The 15268-nt window shown below is 59.5% G+C and overlaps 1 protein-coding gene across 4 annotated transcripts in view; it reads left to right on the plus strand.

Annotated features, from left to right (window-relative positions):
- The window catches only part of UNK (unk zinc finger), a 32187-nt gene extending 17421 nt beyond the window's left edge, over positions 1-14766 (plus strand). The window contains exons 2-16 of one of the 4 annotated variants that reach the window (XR_015147174.1): positions 422-631; positions 1790-1966; positions 2097-2227; positions 2894-3029; positions 3560-3677; positions 4033-4117; positions 5322-5464; positions 5833-6033; positions 6600-6665; positions 7114-7288; positions 8089-8190; positions 8338-8526; positions 11500-11681; positions 12120-12540; positions 13313-13550. Coding sequence is in view for 3 of the 4 variants with exons in the window: in XM_086356173.1 (XP_086212299.1) it covers positions 422-631; positions 1790-1966; positions 2097-2227; positions 2894-3029; positions 3560-3677; positions 4033-4117; positions 5322-5464; positions 5833-6033; positions 6600-6665; positions 7114-7288; positions 8089-8190; positions 8338-8526; positions 11500-11681; positions 12283-12540; positions 13313-13468 (2329 nt within the window). In the remaining variant the exon portion in view is untranslated. Of the gene's footprint in view, positions 1-421; positions 632-1789; positions 1967-2096; positions 2228-2893; positions 3030-3559; positions 3678-4032; positions 4118-5321; positions 5465-5832; positions 6034-6599; positions 6666-7113; positions 7289-8088; positions 8191-8337; positions 8527-11499; positions 11682-12119; positions 12541-13312 lie in introns of all 4 variants that reach the window. The other 3 variants (XM_086356173.1, XM_086356174.1, XM_086356175.1) reach the window with 3 other exon arrangements.
- The last annotated feature ends 502 nt before the right edge of the window (positions 14767-15268 follow it).

The raw sequence follows: 15268 nt of genomic DNA on the forward strand, positions 1-15268 counted from the left end.
CCCTGCTCCTGGAATGAGCGAGGCCTCCTGGCCTGGCAGGCAGATCTAGGCAGCAGAGACCCTGCAGGACACTGCAGAGAGGGCCCTAAGCTCCTGTTTGCAGCCTTTCCCCTGCGATCAGTGGTTTGGCCTAGGAAACCTCGGGTGTACTCGGCCACTGAGGAAGCCCTCCCCTGGTCACCATGGGAGGCAGCTGACCGGGGAGGGCATCTGTGGTTCTGCCTTGCAGGCTGGCAAGGGACCTGCGTGTCAGGAAGGATCCTCACGCTAAGGTCCTGCCTTCAGCCTGGTCTTCTCTGGTGTCTCAGTGGAACTGGCCCCGCAGAGTAGGGCCCTTGGGGGACTGGGTGGCCCACGTGTTGCTGGGAAGCAAGGGCCATGACTGCGCTCCTGGCCTGCTCACCGAGGGCTCCCTCTGCAGGTACCTGAAGGAGTTCCGCACTGAGCAGTGCCCGCTCTTTGTGCAGCACAAATGCACTCAGCACCGGCCCTACACCTGCTTCCACTGGCATTTCGTGAACCAGCGTCGCCGCCGGTCCATCCGCCGTCGGGACGGCACCTTCAACTACAGCCCTGACGTCTACTGCACCAAGTACGACGAGGCCACGGGCCTCTGCCCGGAGGGCGACGAGTGAGTGCCGGCCGCCCACCCTCCGAGGAGCCCGTCTCCTGGGCCAGAGGCTGCTTTCGGGGGACTGCTGCAGCCTGGCCCACCTTCCTGTGACCTGGACCTGGGCTCGGAGCCTGCCGTCCCCCAGGGGAAGCCCCTTTTCCTTTCCCCACTTTTGGGAGGCCCTGCGCAGGCCTTTCTTCTCCTAAGCCTGAAGGCCACGCCTGAGCCAAGGTGGCTTCCTGGGCCTCCTGTCCTGGTCCCCTGCAGCTCACAGGACCCTATCCTCAGCCTGCGCAGTTCCCACCACAGCCCGTTTACACAGATCCTCTCCAGTTCCCCTTTTTGCTGACTGAATATTTTGCCAGGGCTTCCTCCAGTGGCTCAGTGGTAAAGAATCTGCCTGCAATCCAGGAGATGCAGGTTCAATCCCTGGGTCAGGAAGATCCGCTGGAGAAGGAAGTGGCTACCCACTCCAGTATTCCTGCCTGGGAAATCCCATGGACAGAGGAGCCTGGCTGCAGTCCATGGGGTTGCAAAGAGTCAGACATGATTGAGCAACTAAAAGAACAGCAAAATATTTTGCCACAGAGCTCTGTGAAGAGACAGCATGACAAACGACAAGCATAAGGAGGGGCAAACCTGGGAGGGTCTCAGGGCGCGTGTTGCGACCCTGCCTGATGTGTGCTCCCCCCGTGCAGAGGTGGCGAGGGGGCCATCCTGGGGGTTTGTGGGTGCGCCTCACTGGCCGTCTCGCACCAGCCCTCCGCATTCTCCCAGGGGTCAGAGGCTTGCTTATCCCACCCCCAGCCTAATGCAGCACCCAGAGCTCAAGGCGGTTTGCTTCTCTGAAGACCCCTGACCTGGGCAGCATGTGTTCTCCCAAGAATTCCCTCTGGGAAGCTTCTTTTCAGGACGGCCTAGGGCCCCGACTGAGTAGCCTTTGAGAAGTTGACGTGGAACGCCAGGCTTTATCAGGAGCCACTTGGGGCTGCAGCCCCACTAGCAGTGGGAGGGTGGCTCTGTTCCACAGCAGGACTTGTAGCTTGCTTGCCTGCTCGACCCACATCAGCGCCTCCTCTGGGTCATGACAAGCCTTCCACGGGCAAGGAAAGGGCAGGGCTGGGAGCCCGCTGCAGCGGGGGAGGCAGAGTGACACGCAGCCCCACTGCGTTGCAGGTGCCCGTTCCTGCACAGGACCACGGGGGACACGGAGCGCCGCTACCACCTCCGCTACTACAAGACCGGGATCTGCATCCACGAGACCGACGCCAAGGGCAACTGCACGAAAAACGGCCTGCACTGTGCTTTTGCTCACGGGCCCCATGACCTCCGCTCCCCTGTCTATGACATCAGGTGGGCTGAAGGCCATGCGGGGCTGAGGGCCCTAGGCAGGACCGCAGCTGGAGTGCAGGGCTGGCACTCTGCTGCTTTCCTCCTCATGCTCCCTCCCTGCTCTGTCTCTCCTCCGCTACTGTCCCTGCAGGGAGCTCCAGGCGATGGAGGCCTTGCAGAATGGCCAGACCACAGTAGAGGGCAGCATGGAAGGCCAGTCGGCTGGGGCCGCGAGCCACGCCATGATAGAAAAAATCCTCAGTGAGGAGCCGCGGTGGCAAGGTAAGGGTGGCCACACGGGTGGCCGTGCCCCTGCCACCAGCTGCCTGTCCTCTCCCCTGTCCTCCCCATAGCCTCCCTGAGCACCCACCATGGCCTTCTCCATCCCAAACCACCACCTCTCCTGGGAGGCCTGTGCCCCCTCACCCCACCTCACACCAGCCACCTACAGCCCAGTCCTGCAGGGACACCCCTGACCCTGGTCCTGTCATCCCAAAGTGTTAGGGGTTTCCTTGGTGGTTCAGACAGTAAAGAATCTGCCTACAATGCAGGAGACCCGGCTCAGGGAGATCCTGGGTCAGGGAGATCCCCTGGAGAAGGGAATGGCAACCCACCCCAGTATTGTTGCCTGGAGAATTCCATGAACAGAGGAGCCTGGCGCTCCCTAACTACCTTCAGGGGCTTTCACACATACGTTGGCTGAGCAAGTACACGAGTTGGTGTATTCTCAGCCCTCCTGAGGACTTCCTGTTTACTCTCTGACCTGTGAGCATCTTTAGTGAGGGATGGTGGTGTCCTCTTTACCTCTCTCCTGGGTTGCACACTTGGTGTTGGCCCACAAGGAGGGGGCCTTGCTCATTCCTGTCGCCAAAATCTTGGCTCCTGGACCCTTCCCAGTAGCTTCTCCTTTCCCTGCCCACCTGATCCCTGCGTCTGCCCCCCATGCAGAGACCGCTTACGTGCTGGGGAACTATAAGACGGAGCCGTGTAAGAAGCCCCCGCGGCTGTGCCGTCAGGGTTACGCCTGCCCCTACTACCACAACAGCAAGGACCGGCGGCGGAGCCCCCGGAAACACAAATACAGGTGCTTTGGCCCCAGCAGGCCAGCCGTGGGAGGAGGGTGGCAGGCGACAGATCAGGGCCGAGGCTGCTTCCACTGTGCTCCCGGGGTGGGGGGCAGGGAGGCCAGCCCCGGGGGTCGCAGGACCCCACTACAGGGGAGGGGAATGGTTAGGAGAGCTGAACAATCCTTTGCCGTGAAATGAGGATCTTTTCACTAGGAACCCCTCTAGTTCTGACCCAGAAGGGTGTTTTTAGGGTGAAGCCAGGATGTGGCTGTAGCCTGGCTCTCCTTTTGCGGCACAGTGCTGTGGGGAGGGGAGGACTTGGCTGAAGGGAAGAAAACAGTGACCTTCTGGTGATGTAGCCAGGCTGGGCAGCGAAGCAAAGCCTGGCTTCTGGCCCGAGTAAGGCGTTCACTCTACAGTGATCTTTCCTGTTTCTGAGCCTGGCTTTGCAAAGCTGGGAGACCTGAGAGGGGCCCTGAGCTGCGATCTCGTTAGCATCCCCCAGGTCCAGTCTGCATCCTTCTGACCCACCCTGTTATTGAACCAGGTCGTCTCCATGTCCAAACGTAAAGCATGGGGACGAGTGGGGAGACCCTGGCAAGTGTGAGAACGGAGATTCTTGCCAGTACTGCCACACGCGCACGGAGCAGCAGTTCCACCCCGAGGTGGGCCTTGGAGCTGGGATCCTTTGAGGGGCGGGTGTCCTGTGAACGTGGCTCCCTTAACGCCCAGAGGCACACTGGAAAGTCATAGCCCTGACCAAGATCATGAGTGGGGATGTCCCTCTGTGAGAGCTGGGTCAGGGCTGGTTGGGCGTGTGACCCAGGAAAGGAGGTGGTCCCCGGCGTGGGGGTGGCCGTGTCTGCTTACTGTCTTGAGCAAGGAATTGGTAGGGAGAGACTTAGGGAAGTGGCCTCAAGTAGGGACGAGAAAGAGCTAACCCATCCCTGCTGAAGGCACCCCAGCTGCCATCCCTCTCTGCCCAGGCCTGACCTGCCTCTCTTCTGCTTTGCCCTCCAGATCTATAAATCCACCAAGTGCAACGACATGCAGCAGTCGGGCAGCTGTCCTCGAGGACCCTTCTGCGCCTTCGCCCACGTAGAACGTACGCTCTTCCCGCTGCCTTGGGGCAGGGCCCACTCCCCCCGCCCCACTCCCCTTCTCCGAAGCTCAGTCTGTCAGCCAGCACTGGGCCCTGCCCACACTGGGAGTTCCATTCCCCCGCCGCCCCACCCCACCTCTCTGGAGCTGGCTTGAAACCCAGAGCTTCCAGGGTGGTGAGACAGCAGGGACTGTGCCCCTGGTGGCGCGCTCAGTCCCAGGCAGAGCCCCGGCCACTGTGCCTCTCCCGTGGCGGACACCACTGGTGGAACATGACGCTCTGCCCTGCTGAGAGCAGAGCTGTCCAAGTGTAACCTAGTGCAGCCCCCCTGAGTCATCGCAGGCTTTCAAGTAACCTCATCTAAAAAAAAGAAACAGCGTTAAATTAGTTTCTAGTATACTTTTATTTAACCCAACATAAAATAACTTAAAATATAATCAATATAAAATCAAGATGTTTTTTTCCCAAAACAAGTCTTTGAAAGCCGGTGTGTACTTGAATAGCTGCAGCACAGTCCAGTCCAGACCAGCCACGTTCTGGTCTCAGCTGCAGCCTGTGGTTCTGGGCTGCCGTACTGCTCAGCGCAGCTCCACACCGCCCTGCTCGTCTCAGACAGGCTTGAGTTGCTGCCCCTGTCCACCTCAGACCACTGCTGTTTGTTCTTAAGCCCTCCCTAGCCTTAGGCCTTGTCTCAGGGATTAGAGTGAAGAAGAAATTGCAGGCCAAGCGAGGGGGAAGCGTACACTTGGCTCAGAGGTGGGCCTGGCTAAGGCAGCACGGAGAACTGATGAATGGCCCAAGCTTTGGAGTCGTGCGGATTGGGGTTCAAATCCCAGTTCTTCTGTTTCCCAGCTCAGCCACCTTGATAGATTTACCTAACCACTCTGAGCCTGTTTCCTTATCTGTAAAATAGAGACCAGGATATTACTCCTATCTTCTAGTCATTATGAAGATTCACGATTCATGCGAACTGCCTGGTGCATAGTAAATGCACAGTGCGGTGTGTGACGAGAGAAACAAGGAGGCGCCTTCCCTTCACACACAGGGCTGTGTGGTCTCCTTTAAAGGGACCCAGATGCGGTTTTGGAGGGCCGGATCTGGTTCACACACACAGGCTATGTGGTCTCCTTTAAAGGGATCCGGATGCGGTTCTGGAGGGCCGGAGCTGGCTCAGGGGCCTGCTGACACTCTGCCCCGTCTCTTGCAGAGCCCCCCCTCAGTGACGACATGCAGCCTTCCTCAGCTGTGTCCAGCCCCACCCAGCCAGGCCCCGTCTTGTACATGCCGTCTGCTGCAGGAGACTCGGTGCCCGTGAGCCCCTCCAGCCCGCACGCCCCTGACCTCAGCGCTGTACGTGCCTGTCTGGGGGTGAGGGTGGGGGCACCATTCCTGCCCAGAGCCAGTATCTGCCTCTCTTGCCCTGTGCTTGGGGAGATGGCCTCTGCCCAGGGGGTTCTGCCCTTTCTGCTCCCGCTTCTGTCACAAGCTGATCGTGGCTAGGGTGGTGTCCCCAGGGCCTACGATCAGCCTGGGTAGAGCTGTAGAAGGGACAGAGAGCCTCCTGAGGTTCTGAGTTCCCGGGTGCTGGTTGCTCTCCCTGGCAAATGGAAATGGAACTGAGCTTCTTGCTGGAGACTCTCCTTCCAACAAGGGGATGGAGGGTGGCCATGCCCCTACCTGCACCCTGCTTACCGGCCCACTCTCTTCCTTCGCTGCAGCTCCTCTGTAGAAACAGCAGCCTTGGCAGCCCATCTAACCTCTGTGGCTCCCCACCGGGCTCTATCCGGAAGCCCTCCAATCTGGAAGGCATTGTCTTTCCTGGAGAATCTGGCCTTGCCCCTGGCAGCTATAAGAAGGCTCCTGGCTTCGAGAGGGAAGACCAGGTGGGAGCTGAGTACCTGAAAAATTTGAAATGCCAGGTAAGGGATGTAGGGGCAGCCCAGTGAGGTTAGCCACATTCTGCCTGTGGCTGGAGAAGCCCTGGAGGGTTGTCCTGGCCCAGCTACGGGGAACGTGACCCAGAATTAGAAAGTCCCTGATCCCAGCCTCTCAAACACTGAGAGAGTGGGTGAGGCCATCCCATCTTACAGATGAAGACAGGCAGGTTAGAGGCAAGCACCTCACCCAGCATCCGAGCCATCAACTGAGGGCTAGGGGTTCCCACCACGGTCTTCTGACCCTGCATCCAGTCTCTGCTCTGCCTCGTGCCGCCTTGATGGAGCAGTAGGGCCTTGGGGAGCAGGACAAGAGGGGTCCAGACCTGGGCTTCTCTCTGATTGGAGTCACCAGGGAGGAGAGGAGCAGCGCCCCCGGTCCCCAGGGGAGGGACGGAGAGCGCGTGTGAGTGAGGGGGGCCACACAACAGCGCCTCGTGTCTCCTCGCCCCTGGTCCCTGCAGCCTCCACGGGCTGATGCTTGGGAAGACTCGGGCTCAGGAGGTCTCCTAGCACCACATTCATCTCCTGCTCCCTGACTTTTCTCTCAGGCCAAGTTAAAACCCCACTCACTAGAGCCCAGGAGTCAAGAGCAGCCTCTGCTTCAGCCCAAACAGGTATAGAGCCCTCAGCCCCCGCCTCCCCCTTCTGGCACCTGCTGCAGACAGGACAGGCCCAGAACGCCAGGAGGCTTCTTCAGGGAGCTCCGGGCACCACTTTCTCTACAGACTGAGAGCAAGATCAAGGTGGGGCCCCAAATCCAGAGGGCGTGGGGGGGGTCAGGCCCTGGAGCCCCTCACCACCTGGACTCATTAGTCAAAAAACTCATTGAACAAGCTGGGCGCTAAACTTGCTTCCCCCTTCCCTACTTCAGGGTTTTAGGGGCGAAGGGGCCTACAATCTTCAGGCCACACATCTCCTTCTCCAGCCCCCCAGGAGGGTGTTGAGGGAACAAGCCAAGAGCTGGGACGCACCCTTCCCATCTGCCCAGCCAACCCCTGCCGCCAGCTCCTGGCCACGCCTCCGTGGGTGTCCAACTCCATCTTCTCTTCACTCTCGTTGCAGGACATGCTGGGCATCCTCCCCGTGGGCAGCCCCCTCACCTCAAGCATCTCTTCCAGCATCACCTCCAGCCTAGCAGCCACTCCCCCTAGCCCTGCTGGCACCAGCAGCGTCCCTGGCATGAATGCAAATGCTCTGCCCTTCTATCCCACCAGCGACACGGTAGAGTCGGTCATAGGTAATTGGGCCACTTCTGTTGCGAGTCTAGGAGCAGGTCTGTAGTCAGGGACACTGGGTCTCTGGAGTGAGGCTGGTCACTTGAGACATCAGTCTGGGGAGATCGGAAGGTGGGCGCCGCGAGTCCTTGACCTGGATGGAATGTGCATCCGTGGTGCAGGGCCGAGATGGGTTTTGAGCACGTGAGCCCTTCCGTGTGCTCTTCTGTACACGTTGGAAGAGGGGCCTCTCCCCGTGGGGGTGTGCTGTCTCAGTCAGAGACACTGGGGGTATCAGTCAGCCCCAACCAGGTGTCCTTGGGAACAGCCTGCCAGCTGTCCTCAGAGCGCCTGGTCATTAGATGCCCCTGCCCTCTCCTCAGCAGGCACGTGCGGGTGAGGCTTGGTGCCCGGTCCTCACAGGCACCGGGGTGACAGATGAGACAGGCCCTTCCTGCGCTCCCCGTCCGGCTCCGCAGAGCCCAGTGGACAGGTGCCCGGCAACTGCTAGGCACTAGCCACCAAGGGTCCGGAGACCTGCCCGCCCTCGGGGAGCTCGGGAGGAGGCCTGCCAGCAGGGACTCGTTTCCCCCCTGGGGCCAGCAAAGACGGCTTCAGAACAGAGAGCCGTTGGAGCTGGACTTGGCCAGGGCTCGGTCTGGGCGGAGGAGCAGCCCATGCACTATGGAGCCTTGAGATGAGGCAGGGGCAGGAGAAGAGGCAGTTAAGGGCAGGTGGGTCCAGACGGCGGGGCCTGGAACCTGGGGACCATGTGGCCCCTCAGTAGGCCGGCCGGCTCATACGCCGCTCACTCTGCCTCCAGAGTCCGCGCTGGATGACCTTGACCTGAACGAGTTTGGGGTGGCTGCCCTAGAGAAGACCTTCGACAACAGCACGGTGTCCCACCCAGGCAGCATCACCATGGGTACTGGGCGGTGGGGGGCAGGGGTAGGGGCGGGCTCCGAGGGTCCAGCCTGGCCTGGGGGCGGGCCAGCGGGCAGTCCACTGCTCGGCGTGGCCCCGCATGGCCCACCCAGCCCTCACTCAGCCCCGCTCCTGGCCTCTGTTGCAGGCGGCAGTCTACTGCAGAGCTCCGCGCCTGTGAACATCCCCGGCTCCTTGGGCAGCTCTGCTTCCTTCCACTCCGCGTCCCCGTCCCCTCCCGTCAGCCTATCCTCGCATTTCCTGCAGCAGCCACAGGGCCACCTGAGCCAGTCAGAGAACACGTTTTTGGGGACCTCAGCATCCCATGGATCTTTGGGTAAGAGCCAGTATGGCTCCCTAAGGCCTGGGGCGGGAGTCTGGGCTTTTGGAAAGTGCCTTTGGGCGTTCTGTCCTGGCTGGAGGCAGTACAGAGTGGAGGTGAGAGCCGGGGATCTGGGCTCAGAGGTGAGTCAGGCCCCTCATCCACAGTGCTCTGAGCTGTGTGAACCTGGACAAGTGACTTAATCTCTCTGCCTTAATTTCCTCTGTCATGTGGGTATAATGGCAGTGCCACCTCGTAAGCTGGTGCTGAGGCTTAAATGATGTGAGTGAAGTGCCAGGTGCCAGACCAGTACACAGTGAGAAACATGGCCTCAGAGTTGCCAGGGCCTCCATCTGTTCTTCGTGCCAGTGTGGTTGCTCTGCCCGTCACCCAGGGCTCACAGAGGCCAAGGGAGAGGTCAAACAGGCTCACCCCCAGCGCAGGGTGGCCTTCCTGGCTGGCAGAAGCGCCAGAGAGACACAGCTCTAACCCCAAAGGCTGTTTGCCAAACCCACCATTGGAACTGTGAGGACCGGGGCTCTGGAAGGCAGGTCAGAGCAGAGGGGCTAGAAAGGCAAGGAGGGGACCTGCGTATGTGAGCGGGGCCCGGTGAGCGTTCACTGCGGGAACAGATGCAAACCGGCGACATCCAGCCCGCTGCCTCTCGGTCACCAGCAGCCACTGCTCTGACTCCCCCTCCAGCAGCTATTCCCAGAGATCAGAAACAACCCTCCCGCTGCGCCCCCTGGGGCCCCTGAGGGTTCTGGCTGTCCTGGTCACACTGAGCCTCTGAGGTGTGCTTTGACTTTCTGACCAGGTGTGGGTTCTGCCCTGATCTCTTTGGAGACACTTAGGAATGACGTTGAGCTGTCAGCTTCGGAGGCTTAGAGCTATGTCTGTCTGACTTGCCTCATACATTCTGGAGGCATCTTGACTGTAGCCCTCCGTACTGGCCACGCATTCACTCATTCCTTCCCCGCATGGTTAACTGAGCAAGTATATGGGTACAGTGTGGACCCAGGCGTCCCTGCTGGCGTGCTGCCGTGGTCTGCTGGGGGAGGCACAGGCGCCGAGCCACAAGGGCATACTTAGAGACCCTCACTTGTGTGGAGGCAAAGGGCCGGCTCTGTGACTGAGGGTGACGGGGGGACTTAACGTGGAGGAAACACCGCCCGAGCGAGTGGACAGGTGCGGTGGATTGCCTCACCTCCAGGACGGGCGGAGGGCCTTGCGTCTCCATGCGGGACGACACTGGTCACATGGCCATGCTTGTGCTGCTTGGAAGACAGACTTTCTTAAATCCGTTTGGTTCTGGAAAATCCTGGCTGGATTAGTGGGAAAGGGAGCAAGAAAGAAGTCATTAGAGTGATACATGTGGGCAGAATGAGGCCAGAGGTGGGTATAGGTCTCCCTCGGAAGACGGGCGCCTTAGGGGTCACAGAGCAGGGGCACGCAGTATGAGCAGCCCAGGTCAGCTCAGGCGCTCAGTCGTGACTCTGCAACCCCGTGGACCGCAGCATGCCAGGCCTCCCTGTCTGTCTCCAACTCCCGGAGTTCACTCAGACTCATGTCCATCGAGTCCGTGATGACATCCAAGCATTTCATCCTCTGTTGTCCCCTCTTCTTGCCCTCAATCTTTCCCAGCATCAGGGTCTTTTCAAATGAGTCAGTTCTTCGCATCTGGTGGCCAGAGTATTAGAGTTTCAGCTTCATCATCAGTCCTTCCAATGAATATTCAGGACTGATTTCCTTTAGGATGGACTAGTTGGATCTCCTTGCAGTCCAAGGGACTCTCAAGTCTTCTCCGACAACAACACAGTTCAAAAGCATCAGTTCTTCAGCGTTCAGCCTTCTTTATAGTCCAACTCTCACATCCACACATGACTACTGGAAAAACCATAGCTTTGACTAGATGGACCTTTGTTGGCAAAGTAATGTCTCTGCTTTTTAATATGCTGTCTAGGTTGGTCATAGCTTTTCTTCCAAGGAACACACATCTTTTAATTTCATGGCTGCAATCACCATCAGCAGTGATTTTGGAGCTAAGAAAATAAGTCTATCACTGTTTCCACTGTTTCCCCATCTATTTGCCATGAAGTGATGGGACCAGATGTCATGATCTTAGTTTTCTGAATGTTGAGTTTTAAGCCAACTTTTTCACTCTCCTCTTTCACTTTCATCAAGAGGCTCTTTAGTTCTTTACTTTCTGCCATAAGGGTGGTGGTATCTACATATCTGAGGTTATTGATATTTCTCCCGGCAATCTTGATTCCAGCTTGTCCTTCATCCAGCCCAGCGTTTCTCATGATGTACTATGCATAGAAGTTAAACAAGCAGGGTGACAATATATAGCTCTGACGTACCCCTCTCCCGATTTGGAACCAGTCTGTTTAAGCAAACACCCACCAAATGGCCAGGTGAGGGCTCAGCAGGTGAGGGCGCTGGGTGAGCACATGGCTTAGCCTATCGCAGAGCGCAGGCCTTTGCAGCCAGATGTCCTGACTGTACTGGCTCTCCCGCTTATACTTCTGTGATTCCTGGCAACATGTTTTATCTCAGTTTCCTCGTTGTAAAACAAGGGGGCTGGGCCCAGGACTCCCTGAGCTCTTCTTGCTCCAGCTCTGCCAGCGTCTGAGGCTCTGACCCATGTCTTGCTTTCCTGAGTCTCCTCCTGGGCCCTCACGTCACAAGAAGGCTTCCCTTCCTCTAGCCTGAAAGTAAAGTTGGGATCACAAATCACCACGCTCTCTGGCTGCTCTCCCTAGCCCCCTGAATCACCTTGGGAGGCAAGTGAGGGGAACCCTGCTTCACAGACAGGGATGCTGAGACACAGAAGTAACACGTGGGGCTTACACATCCCTGTGAAGTTCCCAGCCTGGCATTGCTGGAGCCTGGCACAGACAGCCCCCGGGAGCCCCCAGTCAGGGCTGACAGGGCCCGGGCCCAAAGCCCTTCAGAGCGCTGATGGCCCTCCCCTTCCTGGGGCAGGTCTGAATGGGATGAACAGCAGCATCTGGGAGCACTTTGCCTCTGGAAGCTTCTCCCCGGGCACTTCCCCTGCCTTCCTGTCAGGGCCGGGGGCTGCCGAGCTGGCCCGGCTTCGGCAGGAGCTGGACGAAGCCAACGGCACCATCAAGCAGTGGGAGGAGTCCTGGAAGCAGGCCAAGCAGGTACTGAGCTCCCAGGCCCACCCGCCTTCCCCAGGGCCCGGGGCATTCAGCCGGAGCCTGCCTTACGTGGCGTGGGTGCAGGGGCTGGGGGAGCCAGGGGTCCCGGAGAGCAGGGCAGAAATGCGGCTGTTTATTCTCTCCCCCGTGGAAAAACTTGCCTTGTCAGTCGGGACCATGGAGTGTTTGGTATCACAGGCCTGGAATCCCCTCTCCAAGCTGTTCATTTGGTCTGGTCTTATAGTACCGCGTGCCTCTCCCCAGAAGCCCTGACTCCTGAGCTCTGGGTCCAGGGTTCTAGGTTCTGAGATGGGCCACGGCCTGATTGCCCCTCGAGGTGCTGGCCAGCTCCGCCTGGCGCTCCCCTGCTCCGCTGGGCTTGGCCCCCTGCCCTGCCCACAGAGGGTCTCTCGCAGGTCCTGAAACTTCTCTTTTCTGCAGGCAGCATCAGCCTTCCTCCCTGCCCCCCTTCCCAGACACCTGCCCCAGCTCCCAGCAGGCCCCGCGGCCGCGGTGGCCCCCACTGGCCCCCAGAGACGCACTCTCGGGCAGGGGAGAAGGGTAGCGGGCCATCGTGACAAGGTGCTGCGTGTTGGGCCCACAGGCTTGTGATGCCTGGAAGAAGGAGGCAGAGGAGGCCGGGGAGCGGGCCAGCGCAGCGGGCGCAGAGTGTGAGCTGGCCCGGGAGCAGCGGGATGCCCTGGAGGTGCAGGTGAAGAAGCTGCAGGAGGAGCTGGAGCGGCTGCACTCGGGCCCTGACCCACAGGCCCTGCCCGCCTTCCCGGGCCTGGAGGCCCTCTCACTCTCCACCCTCCACTCTCTCCAGAAGCGGCTGCGGGCTCACCTGGAGCAAGTGGACAAGGTCAGCACCCCAGGGAGCACGGGTGAGGCTACACTGTGGCCTTGGCCAGTGCTGGGACTCAGATGGGTCCCTGCCTCTCGGGGCTGGCTACCCTCCTCCTGAGAGCCTCTGCTGCAGCTGAGCTGACCCAGGACACCCACACTGGGGAGGGGAGAGTGGAGATAGGGGGCGCCAGGGCCCACCCCCGCTCTTTGGAGGGCAGGCCTGAGCTGAGCTGCGATAGTGCGCCTGCGCCCTAGGCTTCATCCTGACCACTTCCCTTTCTGTGAGCTCTGCACGCCAGCAGACGTTCCAGAACGTTAGGTCCCTGGGGCTCTTGTCGGCATTCCTCAGTGCCCTGCTGGGTCCTGGGAGCACGACCTAGCAGGGAAGAGCTTTCTTCCCTTCACTGGACTTCCGGCAGCCAGGCGCAGTGGTACCCTCTCCAGACCCCAGAGTCGTCACAGGGGACCTAGGGTCAGTACAAGATCTAACAAGACGAGAGGCAGGAAGCCTCGGTGCGAGGAAAGGCTTGACCCAGCGGGAGCTGCAGAGCAGCCCTGGCCTTCCCGCATCCTACCGGGCCCCACTGGGCCCACTGGCAGCTGAAGGCAGAGATTGGGTGCCTCAAGGCAATGAGCCTGGCCTCTGACCCTGCCCTCTTGGGGGCTGTGAGCAGGCTCTAGAGCTCTGTGCCCAGTTTCCTCACCCGAAGGGGCTGAAGTGAGAGTTGAGGGAGCTCCTTGTCCCACGTGGGCCCAGGCCAGTGACTGCAGTGTCCCTTCCTCCGCAGGCCGTATTCCACATGCAGTCGGTGAAATGCCTTAAGTGTCAGGAGCAGAACCGAGCGGTGCTGCCGTGCCAACACGCCGTGCTGTGTGAGCTCTGTGCCGAGGGCAGTGAGTGCCCCGTCTGCCAGCCGGGCCGGGCCCATTCCCTCCAGTCGTGACCCTGTAGGCTCGGCCCTCGCCTGGCTCAGATCTTCTCACCTAGGACTTTTTAAAGTATATATATATATATGTATGTATGTATGTATGTATGTATGTATATGTATATGATTATGTATATGTATACACTTCTGTACGTATGCAGGTATGCGTGGGCGGCCAGCGTGTGAACAGTGTGTGTATATCTGTACATAGATATAGACACACACTTTAAAACAGACTTACCAAGCACTTTTTAAAAGAAAAAAACTATTTTGCAGTTCTCCCCCTGCCCGCTCCCTACCTTTCCTGCTGCAGAGACAAAGTCCCCTCTTCTCCCACCAGCCTTCTGGCAGGGAATTTGTTTCTGTCTCTTTTTTATGTAGGAACTAACTATTTTTAACTTTTTCCTGGGGCCTGAGCAGGTCAAGGTGGGAAGCTCGAGGGGGCCGAGGGGAGGGGACAAGCCTTCAGGGCAGGCCCTGTTCACCCCGCCTCCCCAGGCCAGGGCGAGCGCCAGAGTGTGGAGAACTCAGGGGCAACCCTGGTTCCCAGCTGTGAGGCTGAGAGGGGGTCCACGCCCGCCGAGCTCTTAGGTTTACCAAATGTGTATTTAGTCTGGGCTGGCAGGCCAAAGCTGTGGGGCCAGCCCCACTCCCGACCCTGGGCCCTTGACGCTCCTCGAGGGGCAAAGCCCAGGCGTTCTACCCCTCAGGTACCTGAGGCCGGGGTCTTCCCCAGCCCTTCCCCTAGCCCTGGGCTCCTGGAGCAGCCTCCCTGGCCCTGGGGCACCTGGAGGCTGCCACTGCCCTCTCCACCCCCCTGCGGCCCTCGGCTGCCCCCCACCCCTGCACAGCCCTCCCCCTGGCAGCTAGCAGGGCAGTGGGTGGGGAGGAGCTGCGGACCGTGAGGACCAAGGCGGGGCCCGGCCCTGCCCTCCTGGCCAGGCGGGGCTCCGTACGCATTCCGTGGTGCTCTCTGAGTGCAGCTGACGTCCTGCCCCAGTGGGGAGCAGGCGCCCGTGTGCATGTGTGTGCGTGCCTGTCCGATGTATGTTGTGTCTTAGCTTCCATTTTAAACATTGTTCTGTACAGAGAGATGCGGCAGGGGTGGGAGGGCAGAGTGGGCAGAGGGAGGCCACCCCACTCCCCGCACGGGGGGTCTGGGGTGGGAGCGAGAGGGCCGCCGAGGGTCTGGCCTGGCCCAGGCCCCACCTTGGGCTTAGCACGAAAGGGCTTTCAGTGAATCAAGTGAAAACTTTTTTACAAAAATGCAAAAATCAAAGCTCCAAACATATTGGAAATAAAATATGAACTTGTGATGGCAGCTTGTTTACATGGGGGTGCGGGAGAGCGGGGCCCTAAATGAGGGCCTCCCTACTATCGCTGGACTGGCACCTAGCCTGGCTGTCCCACCCAGGCCCAAGGGCTGCTCCAGGCTCCTAGACTGTGTGTTCTCTGCCGCAGGCCTGCTGGGGCCTTTAATCCTGGACCGGGAGACCGCCCAGGCCAGAGGACTCTTCAGAGCTCTGTCGTCAGTGGCAACTGGCGTACCTGTCTTCCAAAAGACAAGGCTCGGAGGAGTTTCTCAGGAACAGACAGTGCCTGCTCATAAAAGCATCAAAAGAAGGGTGGGCCTGCCCCTCGAGGGAGCCTTTGGGCTACCTCCCTCCCCCTGCCTCAGGGGAACAGAGCTGCCCGGATCCTTGGAGATGACCTTATCTGATCACCCCTGTGCAGACTCCCGAGAGGTTAAGTGACTCAACCACAGTCAAGGGAATGACAGTGAGCCCCAGGCGCTGACTCCCAGCCTGTGGGCCACTC

This window comes from Bos grunniens, chromosome 19 (genome assembly GCF_055505025.1).
Source record: "Bos grunniens cultivar Pamir isolate PY7600 chromosome 19, Bosgru_T2T1.0, whole genome shotgun sequence".
In the NCBI taxonomy this organism is placed as follows: Eukaryota; Metazoa; Chordata; class Mammalia; order Artiodactyla; family Bovidae; genus Bos; species Bos grunniens.